Raw genomic sequence first — 17,133 nt, forward strand, 5'->3', positions numbered from 1 at the left:
AGCCTGAAGGCACACACTCAGACTCAGGAACAGCTTCTTCCCCTCTGCCATCCAATTCCTAAATAGACGTTGAACCCATGAACACTATCTCACTTTTCTTAAATATATACTATTTTTGTTTGTTGCACGATTTTAATCTAATCAATATACATATACTGTAATTTATTTATCTTCTTCTATATTATATATTGCATTGAACTGCTGCTGCTGCTAAGTAACAAATTTTACAACCCACGCTGGTGATAATAAACCAGATTCTGATATTCAGTGATTTACTGAATACAATGATGGTGCTCCCCCCACCCCCTTCATTTGAGGTCTACCAGAAAGCCAAATAATGCTGGTGTGACAGAAAGAAGGTTTTCGGGAGCATGTACAGTTTCCTCCATCAATGAACTCTCCCTCCCTTCCAGAGGGAGGGCAGAATCCTACCGCCAACAGTTTAAATAGTTGTCCGTGGTATAATGAATGAAAGTGACCACCTGACAGGGAGTACAAGAGACTTATGTGAATAAAGAATACAATCTTTTCTTACCCCCCCCCCCCCAAAGAAAGGAGAGCAAATTAAACTTATCCTGAAGTCTAAAAACTAGTTTGGAAATGAAATGGCCTAGACATGGTGATTAATGAGCTTAGACAGAATTAGTTATGATAAATTAAATGGAATGTGTAACATTATATCATGTCTCTTCCTAAACCAAGTGGTGCGTCTAAGCCTGATCCATAGTGAACCTTCTCCCCCCACAAGTCAGATTTCAGAGTCTCCAACATCAAATGAAAATATTTTAACAAAAATACACCTATGACAAGATACACTAAGGAAGACAAGATATAGGAAAAGAATTAGGCCATTCGGCCCCTCTGCTCTGCCATTTGATCATGGCAGATTTATTTTTCCTCTCAACCCCACTCTCCTACCTTCTTCCCATAACCTTTGACGCCCTGACTAATCAACAAACTGTCAATCTCAACCTCCGCTTTAAACTTGGCCTTCACAACTGCCTATGGCAATAAATTCCACAAATTCACCATCCACTGACTCAAGAATTTCCTGCTCATCTGTTCTAAAGGGACATCCTTCTATCCTGAGACTGTGCCCTCTGGTCCAAGACTCTCCCGCTATTGAAAACATCCTCTCCATTATCACTCTATGCAGACCTTTAATATTTGGTAGGTTTCAACGTGATTCTCCCTCATTCTTCTAAACTTCATTGAGTACAGGCCCAGAGCCATCAAAATATCCTCGTATGTTAACCCCTTCATTCCAGAATCATTCTTGTAAACTGCCTCTTCACCCTCTCCAATACCAGAACATTGTTCCTCAGATATGCAGCCCAGAACCGCTTGCAATATTTCAATACATTTAGAAAGCCTCATTACATCATTGTCATTATATTTTAGTCCCCTCAAAATGAATGCTAGCATTGCATTTGCCTTCCTTACCCCCTACTCACACTGCATGTTAACATTTAGGGAATCCTGCACAAGTCCCTTTGCACCCGATTTTTGAATTTTCTCCCCATTTAGAAAATATTTTACACCTTTATTCCTTTTAACGAAGTGCACAACCATACACTCTCCTATGCTGTATTCCATCTGCAACTTCTTTGCCCATTCTCCTAATCTATCCAAGTCATTCTGCAGACTCCTTTGTCAACAGTACAGGTCCCGCCACCTATTTTTGTATCATCCACAAACTTGGCCTCAAAACTTTCAATTCTGTCATCCAGATCATTAACGTATACAGTACTGTGAAATGCTTATTCCCTCTCTTTGCTTCCTGCCAGTCAGCCAATCTTCTATCCATTTTAGTATCTTCCTATAATTCCGTCGACTCTCATCCTGGTTAGCAGCCTCATATGTGGCACCTTGTCAAAGCCCTACTGAAAATTCAAGTAAACAACATCCACTGACTCCTTTGTCCATCTTGCTTATTATTTCCTCAAAGAATTCCAACAGATTTGTCTGGCAAGATTTGTATTCCCTTAAGGAAGCCATGCTAACTTCAACCCATTTTATCAAGTATCCCAAAACCACATCCTTAAAAATGGACTCCAACATCATCCCAACCACTGAGGTCAGGCTAACCAGCCTATAATTTCCTTTCTTCTGCCTCTCTTCCTTCTTAAAAAATGCAGTGACATTTGCAATTTTCTAGTCCTCCAGAACCATTCCAGAAACTAGTGATACTTGAAAGATCATTACTAATGCCTGCACAATCTCTTTAGCTCTCTCTTTCAGAATACCAGAGTGTAGTCCATCTGGTGCAGGTGACTTACCTACCTTCAGACCATTTGGCTTCCCAAACACTTTCTCCTTATCAATAGTGACTACACCAATTTCAGCCCCCTGACTCTTTCAAAGTTCTGGCCTGTTGCTAGTGTCTTCTATAAAGATGGTCATCATTTCTTTCTTTCCCATTACTACCTCTGCAGCAACATTTCCAAACGGTCCAATGCCCACCCTTGGTTCTCTTTTATCTTTCATATATCTGAAAAATCTTTTGGATTCCTCTTTTATATTTTTGGCTAGCTTACCATCATGCTTCACCGTTATTCTCCTTACTGCTTTTCAGTAGCTTCTGTTGGCTTTTAAAAGCTTCCCAATCCTCTAACTTAATTTATTTTTATTGCTATATGTAGTCCCTCTTTTATGCTTTTATTCTGTCTCGGACTTCCTTTGTCACCCCCAGTTGCCTCATTCCCCCCCCCCCCTTTAGAAAAAGTTTCTTCTTCTTTGGGATGAACTGATCCTGCACCTTTCAAATTGTTCCCAGAAACTGCAGCCATTGCTGCTCTGCCAGTGTCCCCTTCTAATCAACTTCGGCTGGCTCCTCTCTCATGCCTCTGTAGTTATCTCTACTCCACTGTGATATTGATACAGCGGACTTCTCCCTCAAACTGCAAGGAAGCACATTATCAATGTTTGAAATATTGTAGTGTTTCAAATGGTAAGCCTAGAATTTATTTTTTTAAAGGGGAAAAAAATTATTTCATTATGCTTAATCAAATGAAAATTGGTTTGATTTGATCAACAGTTCCCCAACTAATTGTAAGATTTTTTTAAAAATATGCACGTTGACCAAACACTGTTCAAAATTCTAAAAGAAAAAACATGTCCGGGAAACAAAGTTCTTCGACAGCTGAAAAACTTACTTTCTCTGCGTTGGTGCACTTTTCATCCCTTCCCTCCCCCGCAACTTCCTTTGCACTCAAAGCTCCAAAGATAATCATTACTTACTCGAAACCTCTCCTCCCATGAAGTCTGTAAAAGCTGAATCATCTCCAAAGGGGACCCGAGCTCTGTAATAGTGGTTAATGTGTCAGCGATGTGATTGCTATCCTGGTAGCAGAATCCATAGAGCTGCAAAAAGGAAACCAAAAAAAAACATCAGAAAAGCAATATATTAAATTGTTTAATCAAAATTATTCCTTAGAACAACAGAGACAATTACTGGTGATATTGCAGTGATGCAGATACTGCAGTGATTACTAGATTTGTAAAATGTGACATTTGTATTTTATTTTCATAAAATTTACACCAGAAGAGGCTGTGGCCACCTTATTTTATCTCACTCGATCAGCATAATCCCCAGTTGCTTTTTTCAGCGTGTTTATCTAGCCTCCCCACAAAAGCATAAATACTGGTTGCGGCAACCACATGTTGCCATAGTGAGTTCACAAACTAACAATGCTCTGGATGAAATTTCACCCTGCATTTTCTATTGTACTTCCTCTTATTTTGGACACTGCAAAATATTTTCCTGACATTTACCCTTACAGACCCACTGACCAGCAGATACAGCCCAACCTGCAGTCATTAATTCATTTGATGGCTGGACCTGTGGAGATGTTGGCAACTTTCTTCCCATCCAGTTTCTGACTGTGCAGCTGGAGGCAGGGAATGCTGCAACCCACATTTCCCAGCACACTGGCCAACTGAGTGGCAGGTGGACTCGGGCTGAGTGAGATCCAAAGAAGAATCAGGATCTCTAGCTCACTGTGGGACCTGGATTGGTAATGAGCAGAGAATGCACAGACATCTGAGAGACAAGCTACCATTAGCACGACTTGATCAGATGAATTCAGTGATTCCTTAGCATCTTGAATTGCTAATTTTAATTATTCTTTCATTGTGCTGAAAATATCTCATTATCCATGTAGGCAAAGCACAAATAGTAGGAAATTTAAAAAAAGTGACAAAGATGGCCAAAAGCAAAAGTTTCTAATCGCTTTGCTAACTTAGCTAGCCAACGAGATTGCAATTCACTTGACTGCCTCCCTGCACCTGCTTGCCAGAGCTTTTGGTAGTACATAGCTGTATTTTGCAGGGTGCATGACATTATGGTCTCCAGTTAGTGCCTTATGAAACAGCACCTGAAGATCCACCTAGAAACTTCTGCAGCACAAACACTGGAGATTAAATCGGGCCTTACAGGCAAGAGTAGGCCAGAGCAAACAGTTAACTGCCCATCCTGATTTTTGCAGAACCATTACTATTTCAAAGCCATTGCATCCCAGCGAATTCTCACTGGTTTCCCCAATCCCTCAGACATTCACAGTGTCACCAAGAAAGGAAATTAATCCGAGATGGACAAACAAAAAATGTTTGATTTAAAATGAGAATCTCAGAGCAAATATATCCTCACGTTACCAGTGGCTGTAGGAAATCTCCATTTCAGATTTGTTAATACGGAACAAGGAGGATGTTATTTGGATTTACTCATTAACAGAACCTGTACACTGCCGGCAGCATCAGCATTTATTGCCCATTCCTACAACTATCCCAGTATTGAGAAGGTGGTTACACATAAACCACGTTGACTAGTTTGGAGCCGTTTCAAAAACCAGCCAAATGAGGTGAAGGAGGACAGATTTACTTCACAAAACACATTAGTGAAGCCATTGCTTTTTTTTTGCAATGACCCAGTGGTTTCGTCATTACGTTACTGAGACTACTGTATTAATTTTTACTTAAATTTAAATTCCCATGCAGTCATGGTGGGATTTAAATTCCTATGCCTGAATCAATGGTCCAGTACACTGGATTCAAGTACGGTATACTAAATTAAATCCTGCCTTTTAACCTTACCTGCTGATTATTCCAGCAAACAAAACCTAATATATTTGTACCAAAATACTCCCAGAAGGGCATTTTCTGTTCCATTAAAAATTTTTATGATGGTCTTTTAATACATACTGTCATATTAGTTGCAAAGCAGTTAAAAAGAAACATTTCAATGGCTCAAAGGATTTAAGTCCAAAGCAGGGAGGTTAAATTTAACTGTTCCCACTGGATGTGAAAAAATGCAGCAATCAATGAAAAGGAAAATTGGAAAGGCTGTACACTGGGTGGGGGATAAAAAAGTTAAACTCAACTTCAAGTAATCCCATCACTGCACTATGAATTTAATTGTTCCATATAGAATTAACATCAGACAGTATTAGTAACCTCAGTCAGGTCCCTTTGAGAGATGATTACCTTCAAGTTTCTCAGCTAAGGGTGGAAGTGTTCTTACTCACAGTTTGCACCTAATATCAGTGTTGAGTATAGAGTCAAATTTTAACATTGATTAGCGGAAAATAAAGCTTCCTCAGCCATACAAGGTGCCTCAAGTCAAATCTCATCACCATAGTATTCCCAATATTAACACTCGTTTCTTGACATTCTTAGGTGTCTGCATTGGCAACCTTATTATCAATGATGAATTCTGGCCATTTACTTTACACCAAGCTGGAGCATTTCACAATCATTGCCATGATTCACAGTTTAACATTCTACAAGTATTACTTGAATTTAAATATGTATCATGGATTTGTACATAGATTCACAATGTTCACATCTGTGGTAAATTCTACTCGTGCGTTGAGAGAAAATATTTTTAAAAGGTTTAAACACACTTCAAAACTAATTTGCTCATGAAAAACAAATAGTTAAGTGAATAGATTAATAATAAATATAAAGACTGAGGAAATTGAGTGCTATTTACATATAGTATAATAAAATCAAACAATGTGACTATCAAATATTAAATAACAGAAAATGAAGAATAAAAACAAAATTTAATAAATGTTAAAGTAGTAAATTTTCTCCCATATTTGTATGCATACTTTTGAATGCCAAGTACAAACTTAAATGTAATGTTAAAAGTCAAAATTATATCCAGCCTAATTGCTGGTGATTCCAGTTGTTTATTCTGTGGTGCTTAATTATAAATCATTCTCAGACAACACATTTTATTTTGGCCCAGGATTTATCCACTTTCATGTACGACAAAGTAAGTTGTACATTGAAGGCCAATAGCTTTTTAAAAAAACAATTTGCACATCAAGTCAACTTCTGATGGTTTTAGTAAAAGGTAATTAATCATGTTTGAACAAGGGGATGACCTATGGAATCAAAGGTACTGAATTTACACAGTCTCTCTGTCAAACTGTTAAGGTTCTCCATTGTAACACGGCTTGCATTTTTTTTATATAGGTTAAATTGTCCACTATTGTTTCTAATAATGGCACACAGAATCTTGTAGGTTTTCATGTGCAAGACAACTTTAGTTTAATCTGTCACAGCTATGGTCTCTCAAAGGTCTTTCATTCTTCTAAATAATAGTGACACAGCTGCCCCTTACTCAGAAAAAAAGAGGAAAGGTTAGCCTGCCACACAAAGCTCGACAAGCTCATTGGGATGAAACACAAAGTGAGGACCTTATTAAGCTGTCATCAGCAAGTTAACAGCATGCAAGCAGTAGCCCCTCATGAATGAATATGCAAGAAAAAATGGGCCCTGTTTTGTTGTGTGAAGTGAATAGCAAACAGAATTACTGGAGGGTGAATCCTAGGCGAGTCAGAAGTGCTCGTACCAGAACTCAGCATTGCTTTGACTTGAAGCAATTTTTAAATCTATGGAGTTATGGCATTTTTCTGAACTTCTGTGAGCAGACAGGTTTTGCTTACTCAGAAAGAGTTCATTGGGAAAGTAAAAAGAGATTGCACCACACAATGAAATAACTTGTAAGATATTTACTCCGTAAATGGAGGGATGCAATTTGTCACAATCGGTTGTTGTGCATTAATAATCTTGGAGCTATCCCTTAAGATCCGAAGGTGAAATTAAACAAATATCTGGTATAGCCAAACATATAATTTTTTTTATATAAAATAAAATTATATTTGGTCGTATCAGAACTTTATTTTTGCAAGGAGTCCACAGAAGGAATTTAAACAGATTGGCAGATGGAATATAGTGTAGGGATGTGAATGTTTATGCATCTTGGTAGAAGAAATAAACAGTCTATTTTCTAAACAGGAAGAAAAATTTTTAAAAATCAGAGGTGCAAAGGGTCTTGTGAATTCTTGTGCAGGATTTCCTAAAGATTAACTTGCAGGCTGAATCAGTGGTAAGGAAGGCAAATGCAATGTTAGCATTCATTTTGAGAAGAATAAAATACAAGAGGAAGGGTGTATTGCTGAGGCTATATAAGACATTGGTGAAACCGAACTTGGAGTATTGCGAACAGCTTTTATCTAAGAAAAGATTTGCTGGCATTGGAGAGAGTCCATACAAGGTTCTTCAGAATGATTTCAGGAACTAAAGGTTAACACCTGAGGAGCATTTGATGACTCTGGGCCTGTATTCGCTGGAGTTTAGAAGAATGAAGGGGGATCTCATTGAAGTGTATCAAACATCGAAAGGCCTGGACAAAGCAGATGTGGGAGGATGTTTCCTACTATGGGGGAGTCTAGGACCAGAAAGCACAGCCTCAGAATAGAGGGACTTCCATTCAGAATAGAAATGGAAGGAATTTCATTAGCCAGGCTGGAAAATCAGTGGAGTTCATTGCCACATATGGCTGTAGAGGACAAGTCATCGAGAATATGTAAAGCAGAGTTTGGTAGGTTCTTGATTAGTCAGGGCGTCAAAGGTTACGGACAGAAGGCAGGAGAATGGGGTTGAGAGGGATAATAAATCAGCCATGATGGAATGGCAGAGCAGACTCAGTGGTCATACACAGTGGAAGAACTATTTCGCATGCCAACAATATAGTTCAGCCCAAAACACAAGTACAATGAGGTCATACAACAGCAAAGGAAATAACAGAATGCCAAAGATGGTTACAGAGAAAGTGCAGTACAAGTGGACAATATGGTTCAAGGGCCAGGATGAGGTAGAGTGAGGTTAGAGTTCACCTTTCTTATACAAGAGGTCCACTCAATAGTCTTATAACAGTGGGACAGAATCTGTCCTTGAACTTGGTGTACATTTCCAAGCTTTCGTATCTTCTGGCAGACTGAAATGAGAAGAGTTACGAGGAAGAATTCTGCCTTTCCACATTCTAGCCATGGAATGAAGCAGGACAGAACCTTTGTGGCCATACACAAGAATGGATCAGATTTTTTTTTGGCATTAAAGCTGCAAAATGCAGAGAAAAGGTTACAGATAATTTAAAAAAAAATTAAATCCAAACTGGGAGATGGTCTGTGTTTCACCATTTCTGTAACATTGTTGGTGGATTGCAAGTAGCAAAATTTGGCAGCCTCCATGAGCAATTGTGATGTATAAAATAATGGGAGGAATCTTCAAAGAGTAGATAGGAAAGATGCACTCCTTTGGCAAACAGATCAAGAACCAGAGAACTTTAACTTAAAAGTAATCATTGAGTAACAGTAGAATAGCAGAAGCTCCATTTATAGAACTATTTAGATGTGTACTTGAAGAGTAGTATCCCACAATGCCATGAATTTAATGAATGATGAAATTAAATTGTGTAGCTATTTTTCCCCAATTGGTACACACTCAATGGCCTCACACGTCATAATATTTTTATTATTTCATTCCATCTTCCTCCTCAATAAATTTCCTTAACCTACCCAGGTACTTGACTCTCTTGGAGTACATGCCCTGCTTCAGATGCCACCTTCAAGGAGCATTCCCCCCCCCCCATCTTTTAAAACAGATAAGAACATCTCTAGCAAATCTGACAGTCTTTGTCATTCAGTTTATTCCCTCCAGTTGATGAACCAAGTGATTTGATGGGCGATTTCTGGGGGGGGGGGGGGTTGAAGGTCAGCAATTTTACAGAGATGATATTCATACATAAGACAGACCAAAAAAAACATCAGTTTTACCTTCCCCTGAACATTAGCATAAAATCCCAAGTAATTTTTTTGTACTAACAAACACAAGATAATTTTACTGGCATCAGCCCATTTCCAAATAATTATTTTCTAACATGATCTTGAATTGTGTCAGTTAAATTTAATGATTTCTGCCTTTCTGCTCATCCCCCCATTGCCACAGTGATATATCGAATACTGGCTGCTTAATGGGAAATAACATATCACCTATCATTCACCCATGTAAATATAACGTCTAGAATATTCCTTGAATTAATTTCTCACTTTTTAAATTTGATCTCAGTTATAGATTGCTGTACAAACTCTTCAATTATGATTTTTTAAACTTGGTCCTATGTAAGCAAAATATTATTGTATTAAAACTTTCAACAAGCCTTTCGAATTTATATCAGCACCAAATAATACTCTGGTATTTTCTCCTATTACACTGTATGCATATTTTTGCATTAAGATTACTGTAGGGCAGGAAGACAAACCTTCACGATGCTTAAGAACTTTGAAATTAATTGAAACAAGCCCAAGGGTAGAATTACAACTTAATATCGATTGGATTCCAACAGACTAGGTTTATGAGCTATCAATATGCACTTTTTGCCATTAAATCTAGAGTTTTTTAAACTGCCATTAAGAATGTGCAGTGAGAAACGACAGCTGGATGGAGCAATGTAAATATTGTGACCTGGTTTACGGATGCAGATCTCCGCAATTCCAAACAACACTAGTATAAGTGACAATGTGGGAACTTAAGGTGATCGGGGAGAAAGATTCTAATACTTCAGGACTTCAGTAATGTATCTAATAACCTAATTTGCACTCATAAGAATGTGCTGTGCAAATTTAGATGTGATGTAGAAGTGTGTTTTTTCTTTTCATTTTCTTTGCTATCTCTCACACAGAAAGGATGAAAGATAGGTCAATCAAACTGACGTTTTGCTACCTTCAACATCAGATGATTATTTTAACACTTTCTTATTCCTGTATCCTTCAACCAAGCGAAAATGGTACAATTATCTGTTCAGTAATTGAACTGTTTTGATATCTGTATATTGGTGGCTAAATTCCATACTGCATCAATTCTAAGCTTAACAGGATTAATAAACACAGCACAGTGACGGCTCTAACAGGCAATCTTTGCCACTGCTCTTCCACGAGATCACAAATGAGTCGGTCAGAAAAGGAAAGAATGAAGCCAAGACAAGTTCTCTCCACACCACCCGCACCCCGCCAAGAACATTTCTTCTGCAGCCACACTCCAGCGCCCCTCACGCCGCCGGTCACACAGCCCACATCGTTCTACTGCCTCACACAGTCCAGCTTTTCACCGGAAGCAACTTCAGTGCGCCTTCAACTGCGGCTCCTGATTTAATTCGCGGGAGTTGCTGGATAATCGCGAGCCAGTAATTACCCATTAATACCGCAGAACATACCCAACGTGCTGCACAACAATGGCGTTCTGTGAGGTCATTAAGTCACATTTTTTTTCATCGATTACCATATTTTATATTTCGGGAAAGGACGCGGCAGTAAACAAATCAGGGACCAACTTTGTGTTCTAGTGAATGCAATCAACTGGCATTGCAAACGTTTGTAAAAAGAGCTGCCAGCAGGCGATGGCTTACTACGAGGACCAGTGTGCTGAGCAGTGATACAAGGCACATGTCAGTCTACTACTAATTCTAACCATGAGCGCCGGATGCTTCAGAACACGGACTCCAAAGCTCGGCACTCACAAGGGGTAGGAGAGTGACCAGACCCACTAGCCAGGCGGTCAGACACCCTTTCCCGGAGTCGGAGGAACAAAGATCGCCCTCAGTTGCTCGTGAAAAGCAGCTTTTGCAGAGCGGGAAATGGCAGGCAATTGATCAATAGTAATATGCCAAGTGAAAAGCAATAAGGTTAAAGGACATCTGTCATCGCAGATAACGAATCGAGCTCTTGCCAGAGCAAACCTGACAGCTATCGGCGAGCCTGTGTATCTGCTTTAGAAATTTGCTTGCTGCAAACCAAATGCCTAATTTAACGCTTTCGTGAAGGCATCTCCAGAATGGAAGGGAATAGTACTTTAAGAGCAACACTAATTAAAATACACCAGACTGGCCCATGGAATGAAGGTAACGGCTACACTGGACAGAACTGTGCCAGTAACAGTTCCAATCTGCCCGCAGGTAATGTTTCAAAAGGCTTGCTCTAAATAATTCCATTAATCCTCCGGAATTCTCGCACATAATCAGGAACACTCACTTTCAAGCACGCGGGGGAAAAAAACACGCTCAGAAATTGACTGCCTAATTTCAACAATCGATTGCATTTTGTTAACTCGAGGTTCTGAGATGCAAGTACTCCGTTTCCCCAGAGGAAGATCAACAAAGAAACCCAATAAGCATCAGGTATCCGAAGCAGATTATTATCCCCTTTAAAGAATGCTATCCAAGGCAAAAAAAAAATGGTGGGAAACGTTTCGGGTACTGGTGACCACTAGTGATCACATTGTGTTTTTCTAATGTTAATCACAGCTCATCTACAACGTCCATAACATCCAGTGTACATAGAAAAAAACCACTGAATAATCCTGCAAATGTACGATAAATAACCGACCAGGGTTATTAAAGGCGAGTGTACAATTTGAATATTTATAATAATTCTTTCATTTACGAGACTTAGGAACTCTTGACAAGTTTTTTTGTGAATATACAAGCGGTTGACCGGGTAAAATTAGCATTGAAAAAGGACGGGACAGTACGTTAAATGAGTGGGGAGAAGCCAATGAAGGAAAGGGGGCTTCCCCGTTTTAGTGACAATTTGTACCAACTAAATGCGTGGTCATAAATCAGATTTTGCTCTGGCGACCCTCGCATCCAATCCTTGCTAATTAAACAACGGTTGTTGAAAGATACATTTTTCTCCCTGCCCGGAACACCTGCTCCTGGGGAAAACTAGAAAATGAGATTTCACAACAAGACAGCCGTTGTTGCATATTCAAATCTTACTACAATGAACTTCATTTAGTTTAATGAGTGGGTGGCTAACTGAAAAGTTATTTATGTAGTCTCTCCTCAATCAATTAAGTCATATACTGTAGTTTAGATTTTATCATTGGTCATCTATCCCCAATGGGCAAAAAAAGTAGGCCTTTTGGATTTAGATTTTTCAGTACAGGTAGCTTGTACCTTTAAAGATCTTATGGCGAGTATGAAGGTGGACAATTAAAATGATACTGATTACCCGTCTATTGTAGAGCAATGCAACACATTATTAACTGTCCCTGTCCCGTTCATACCAATCATCAGGCACGTCTCAACGCCAATCCCATTTACCGGTATTTGGTCAACAAAACGTTTAAAGGCGTATCTAAAACACAACCGAGACGGTTTCAGTCGATCACATTTGGTATATGTAGATACTGTGTCGATTAAAATTTGCACTGGTCCGTCTTTCCAGGGAAAATAACCAAAAGCAGAAGCTTTGGGATTTCCAGTATATTTAAAATCATGCAAATTGCACGTTGCGTCTATTTAAATATTTTATACAGTCCCTTATTTAACATTATTCCAAAGTACCTTTCTTCATTATTATTGGACTTTTAATGGTGTTAAGTATAGACCAATAGCACAACCAAGCTTTCCTTCGCAAAATACTGTATAATATATTTTGATTTTTAATAGTTGTGAAACAAACATTAACCCGTGCAGGAGATTCGACGTAAAGTTATTTACATACTAACATCGTGGTACATACATCAACATTTAAATCACTATTTTGACTGAGGCCCTTAAATTATTACAATGTTGAGAAAAAAGCAGAAAATACGGGAGCCCCCGTGCAGGTCAAGCAGCGTCATTGAGAGAGAAATAGAGTTGACGCTTCAGGTCGATGACTTTTCATCAGTGTCGGGACTGCTGAGAAAAGAAACCAGAAGCAGAAAACCTGCATCTTTGCCATTTTGTGTCTGTCTGCGAATATGTAGTGCCCTTTTCATAGTGGAAGTTATTAATTTAAGCCACAACATAATAAAAGCGTTAGGTTGCCTAAAATCGTTCTGCTCTATTTTAAACTTTTTGCCCTCTGAACTACTTATATCTAAGTTGGTAGTCAGCTGGTCAGAATGCACAAGTCATAAAGGTGAGATGATTTCGATCAGACCTTGGCAATCCACAATATGCCTGTTATCTTGCAAATTATGCATCAAGCTGCCCTGAACATCCCACAAAATCTCATTTCCCAATTAACATTTTAAAAAGCACGAAACGAGAGAACTACAGAAAATGACAGCGGACGCAACACACGTTCATTTTTCCACAAACTATTGACATTCCTGACTGTACAAGGTCAAGAATTCTCTAAATTGCATTCGTTTTCTGTCAAGTATTATACTGTTAATCTGTCCTCATTCATTCTAGGGTTGAAAGCTCTGGAGAATGGGATCTATTCAGAAAGTCTAAAAGAAAATCATACTGAACAAACACGTTCTGGCTGTCCAAAGCAGTTCTGCACAATCAACTAATTGAAGGGCTGATCTCACAATAGTTTTTTTTTAAATTAAAACCAAATCATTAATCGTGAACAAAGCCGAGGTAGTCACAGCAGGAAGCATCCCGCTCCCTGGTCCGTAACGGGCTCATTACGGTTGACCAGAGGGAATTAGCACATTAGCGGGCGACCTGACAACCTAAATGACAGGTCTGGTCTCGCCAAGGGTTATACCTAGGTGGATTCACCAACCCCGCAAGAAAGCACGTCTAATCGCATCATAATTTCACCTTTTAAACTGTCTAAAGTCACATGGTGGTACATTGTGAGCTGGGCTTTGTCGCGTTCTGACAGGGACCATCATTACCGAAATACAGAGGAAACCGCATTTTAACCTCAGTTGAGATATTGCCAGCTGAAGTTCCAATCAGAGATGTGATTACTGGTCTCGGTTTTGAACAACATTGGTCAAAACTTTGTCCTCTATGCCTGGTGATAAAATCCACCGGTCACACATCCAGTGACAGTTGTTTTCAGACAGGCTGCCACAATGCTGGCAACATTAGTTCCCAACCTCCACGTTTTCTACAAGGTGCGAGCGATCACATCTTCTATAACCACAGGTCCTTAAGGAAAAAGCTAAAGTGGGCAGTCGACGTCTGGAGCTGCACTCGGCAGTACCCAAGAGGTCTAACCCTTTCAGCAACGCCGAAAATCCGAAAGAACCCACGACCCAAAGGCCAGGTGGAACCAAATTAAAATAATCAATGTCTGCGCAAAGTACAAACAAGAGGAAGAGAAATGGTTAGATACCCTTTTGGTTAAAATGGACTGTCTTCTGAAAGCCCTGAATTCACTTTAGAAGCCCCACCGCAGGATTCTGTTTACCTGACTTATTAAAAACCGAGGTAGGGAATTTGACTGTCATGCGTTAATCTCGTGATCCAACTCTACAGTTGATTATGCGCCGAAATATTACTGAATAATTGGCCGAACTTATTACTGAATCTTTTAAGTTTTGATATTTAGTGACGCAGTTTGCAACTAATCTCCTACTAAATGCAAGTAATATCTCCTGCAAACTGAAAATGTTTCTTTTACATATGCCTCCTGCTACTCATAGCTTGGGGGAGCCATGACTGATTACGGTGTAGAATTTAGCAAAGAGCTCATTAAGCACCCGGTATAGAAACATTCGCCACTCTTCTATTTGACACGTAGATCAATCAGAAGGATGGATTTAGGGGTCCCTGCACTAAGAATTAAATAGCCCAATATTTCTCCCTTATTAGGCAATAGTTTATTAACAAGTTTCTAATGTATTGCAGGTACCTACCTTAAGAATATTTGAATGCTGTAGACGTTGTAAAAGTGTCATTTCTTTGACAAGTTTATACGACGCCAGACGGTAGCAATCTTTCAATGTCCCAAAGTGCTTAACGCAGTTTTCCATGTCGTGTCCTTCAAAGTCCACCGATTTTAAAGCCACCGCCAGGGTCTCGTTAAGAACCGCTTTGTATACTGCTTTTGTGTATCCAGAGCCCAAATAATGGACACTGCTCGCATTATTAATATCTGAGCAGCTTAAGGGAAGGGAACGGAACTGAAAGTCAGCCTTCGGGCTACTGGAAGCGAAGGTGTTTACTCCTTGAGCAGTTAATGTTTTGCTCTCGTGAAGATCCGGGCTCCTCTGCTGCTGCTGATGATGATGCTGGGGTTGGGGCTGATCTGGGGAGCTGTTCTGCGCTAGGTCCATCAAGCGTCTTTCCAGCGGTCTGGCTAGTCTCCCCGGAGCCGCTGCAGGAGCTGACTGCTGCCGATAGCGGACAACCTCCTCGTACCTCTCTTTAATTTGCTTCAACAGGTCTTGGTCGGTCACTCCGTTCAGAAGCACAGGCGGCTGGTTGTTGAGGTGATCCTGGGCGGTCTGCTCTAAGCGCTGCTGATGGTGATGATCAAAACCAGGGATAAATAACAAATTCAGTAAAGTGCCCAGGAAGAATGAAAAGCAAAACCCAGCGGCGATGGCAATCTTTCTGCGTCTCATTTCGTTGTTAACCTACGATCTGCTAGGGGTGCTATGAAACAGGAGACAGGGTGGCTGATTAAAACTGAAGTTTTCACATTGTACAGTACAATTTCTACCCTGCATGGAAGATAACCCTGGATTTTTCTTCCTTATGTATTCTCCACATTCACTGCGCCCTCCTCCAAAACCTTGATAAGCAAAGCAGCGTGACGTGTATTGATTGACTGAGTTGCCCCAGTCGAACGCAAAGCGTCACGGGAGTTGTAGTCTCTTGTTTTTGTTGTTGGCGGCGGTTGCAGAAGATTGGGACGACATATTCCGGCATGCACCATGGCATCCGCAAGGCGCCGAGTCTGAGAGAGAAATAGAGAGAGGTCCGTCCCATGGATGGGTCCCAACCAATTGGTGTGACGATGGGCTCGGTAGGGCGGAAAATTTGCGGAGTCTATTGGCTATATTTAACGACAGTCATTGAGAGACCCCCTCACGGGTAGTTCTCATCCCGCCCCAGATCCTGTCCACGTGATAATCGGAGCAAAAACACAACAGCGCCGCAGTGCTGGGGATGTGAATGAGCGGCGTGATTGGCAATGACACGGTTATCCATCAAGTGCACATTACCTTGCTATTAGCGACTAATTAACAGATGCAATCATGCTTCAAATTCTGGAAGAGCAGGAAAGAGGCAAAAAATAATAAATGTTTTGATTAGTGCGATAATTGATGAATGGTAAGAAATAAAGGGCACGTAACCTGAGCATCATTGGGGCAACATTTTACCCAGCTTATTCATTAATGTTGTCAACAAATGTTACAGTTTACTTATTGAAATATGTACTTAAAGTCAATGGGTCAATTTGGGCAACTTCTTACAAGCCTTATCCAATCAGCAGTAGGTCAGCGTTTGAAAGTACCTCATGATGATGGAGTGCTTTTATTAAAAAGATTAAACAGTAGTTTGACTTGTAACCTCTTTTATATTTAGCCGGATCATATTCTCATAAGAGCACATTGTCGTGTTATCAAGTTTATTCGTATCCATGTAATAAGTGAGACAAAATGGTTTTTTGATCAAGCGCACACGCCACATACATCCCTTCAACACACTCAAAATGTTGGTCAGTCAGGTTTCTGCCCGGACTGTCTCCATAGATGTTGACTGACCTGTTCAGTTCCTCCAGCACTTTGTGTGTGTGTGTGTGTGTGTGTGTGTGTGTGTGTGTGTGTGTGTGTGTGTGTGTGTGTGTGTGTGTGTGTGTGTGTGTGTGTGTGTGTGTGTGTGTGTGTGTGTTTCCAGCATCTGCAGAATCTCGTCTGTTTACACAGATCCCTTCAGTAGAAATCGCCTGTGATCAGTTATGTACATATTAATCTGTGCCTAGTCACAAGATATTCAGTCTATGTATATAAACTAGTTTTTATTTGTATTTGTTGTTTTTTTTTTGTGTTCTTTATTTTATTATTTTTTGTGCTACACCGGATCCGGGGTTACAATTATTTCGT

The 17,133-nt window shown here is 39.9% G+C and overlaps 1 protein-coding gene across 1 annotated transcript in view; it reads right to left on the reverse strand.

The window, feature by feature from the left end:
* The window catches only part of pkdcca (protein kinase domain containing, cytoplasmic a), a 53,457-nt gene extending 37,612 nt beyond the window's left edge, over positions 1–15,845 (reverse strand). The window contains exons 1-2 of the mRNA XM_073050718.1: positions 14,938–15,845; positions 3,241–3,363 (exon numbers count right to left, since the gene is read on the reverse strand). Coding sequence (XP_072906819.1) covers positions 3,241–3,363; positions 14,938–15,648 — 834 coding nt within the window. The 5' untranslated portion in view covers positions 15,649–15,845. The remainder of the gene's footprint in view (positions 1–3,240; positions 3,364–14,937) is intronic.
* Between the last annotated feature and the right edge of the window lie 1,288 nt (positions 15,846–17,133).

The sequence above is a fragment of the Hemitrygon akajei genome, chromosome 7 (genome assembly GCF_048418815.1).
Source record: "Hemitrygon akajei chromosome 7, sHemAka1.3, whole genome shotgun sequence".
Taxonomy (NCBI): domain Eukaryota; kingdom Metazoa; phylum Chordata; class Chondrichthyes; order Myliobatiformes; family Dasyatidae; genus Hemitrygon; species Hemitrygon akajei.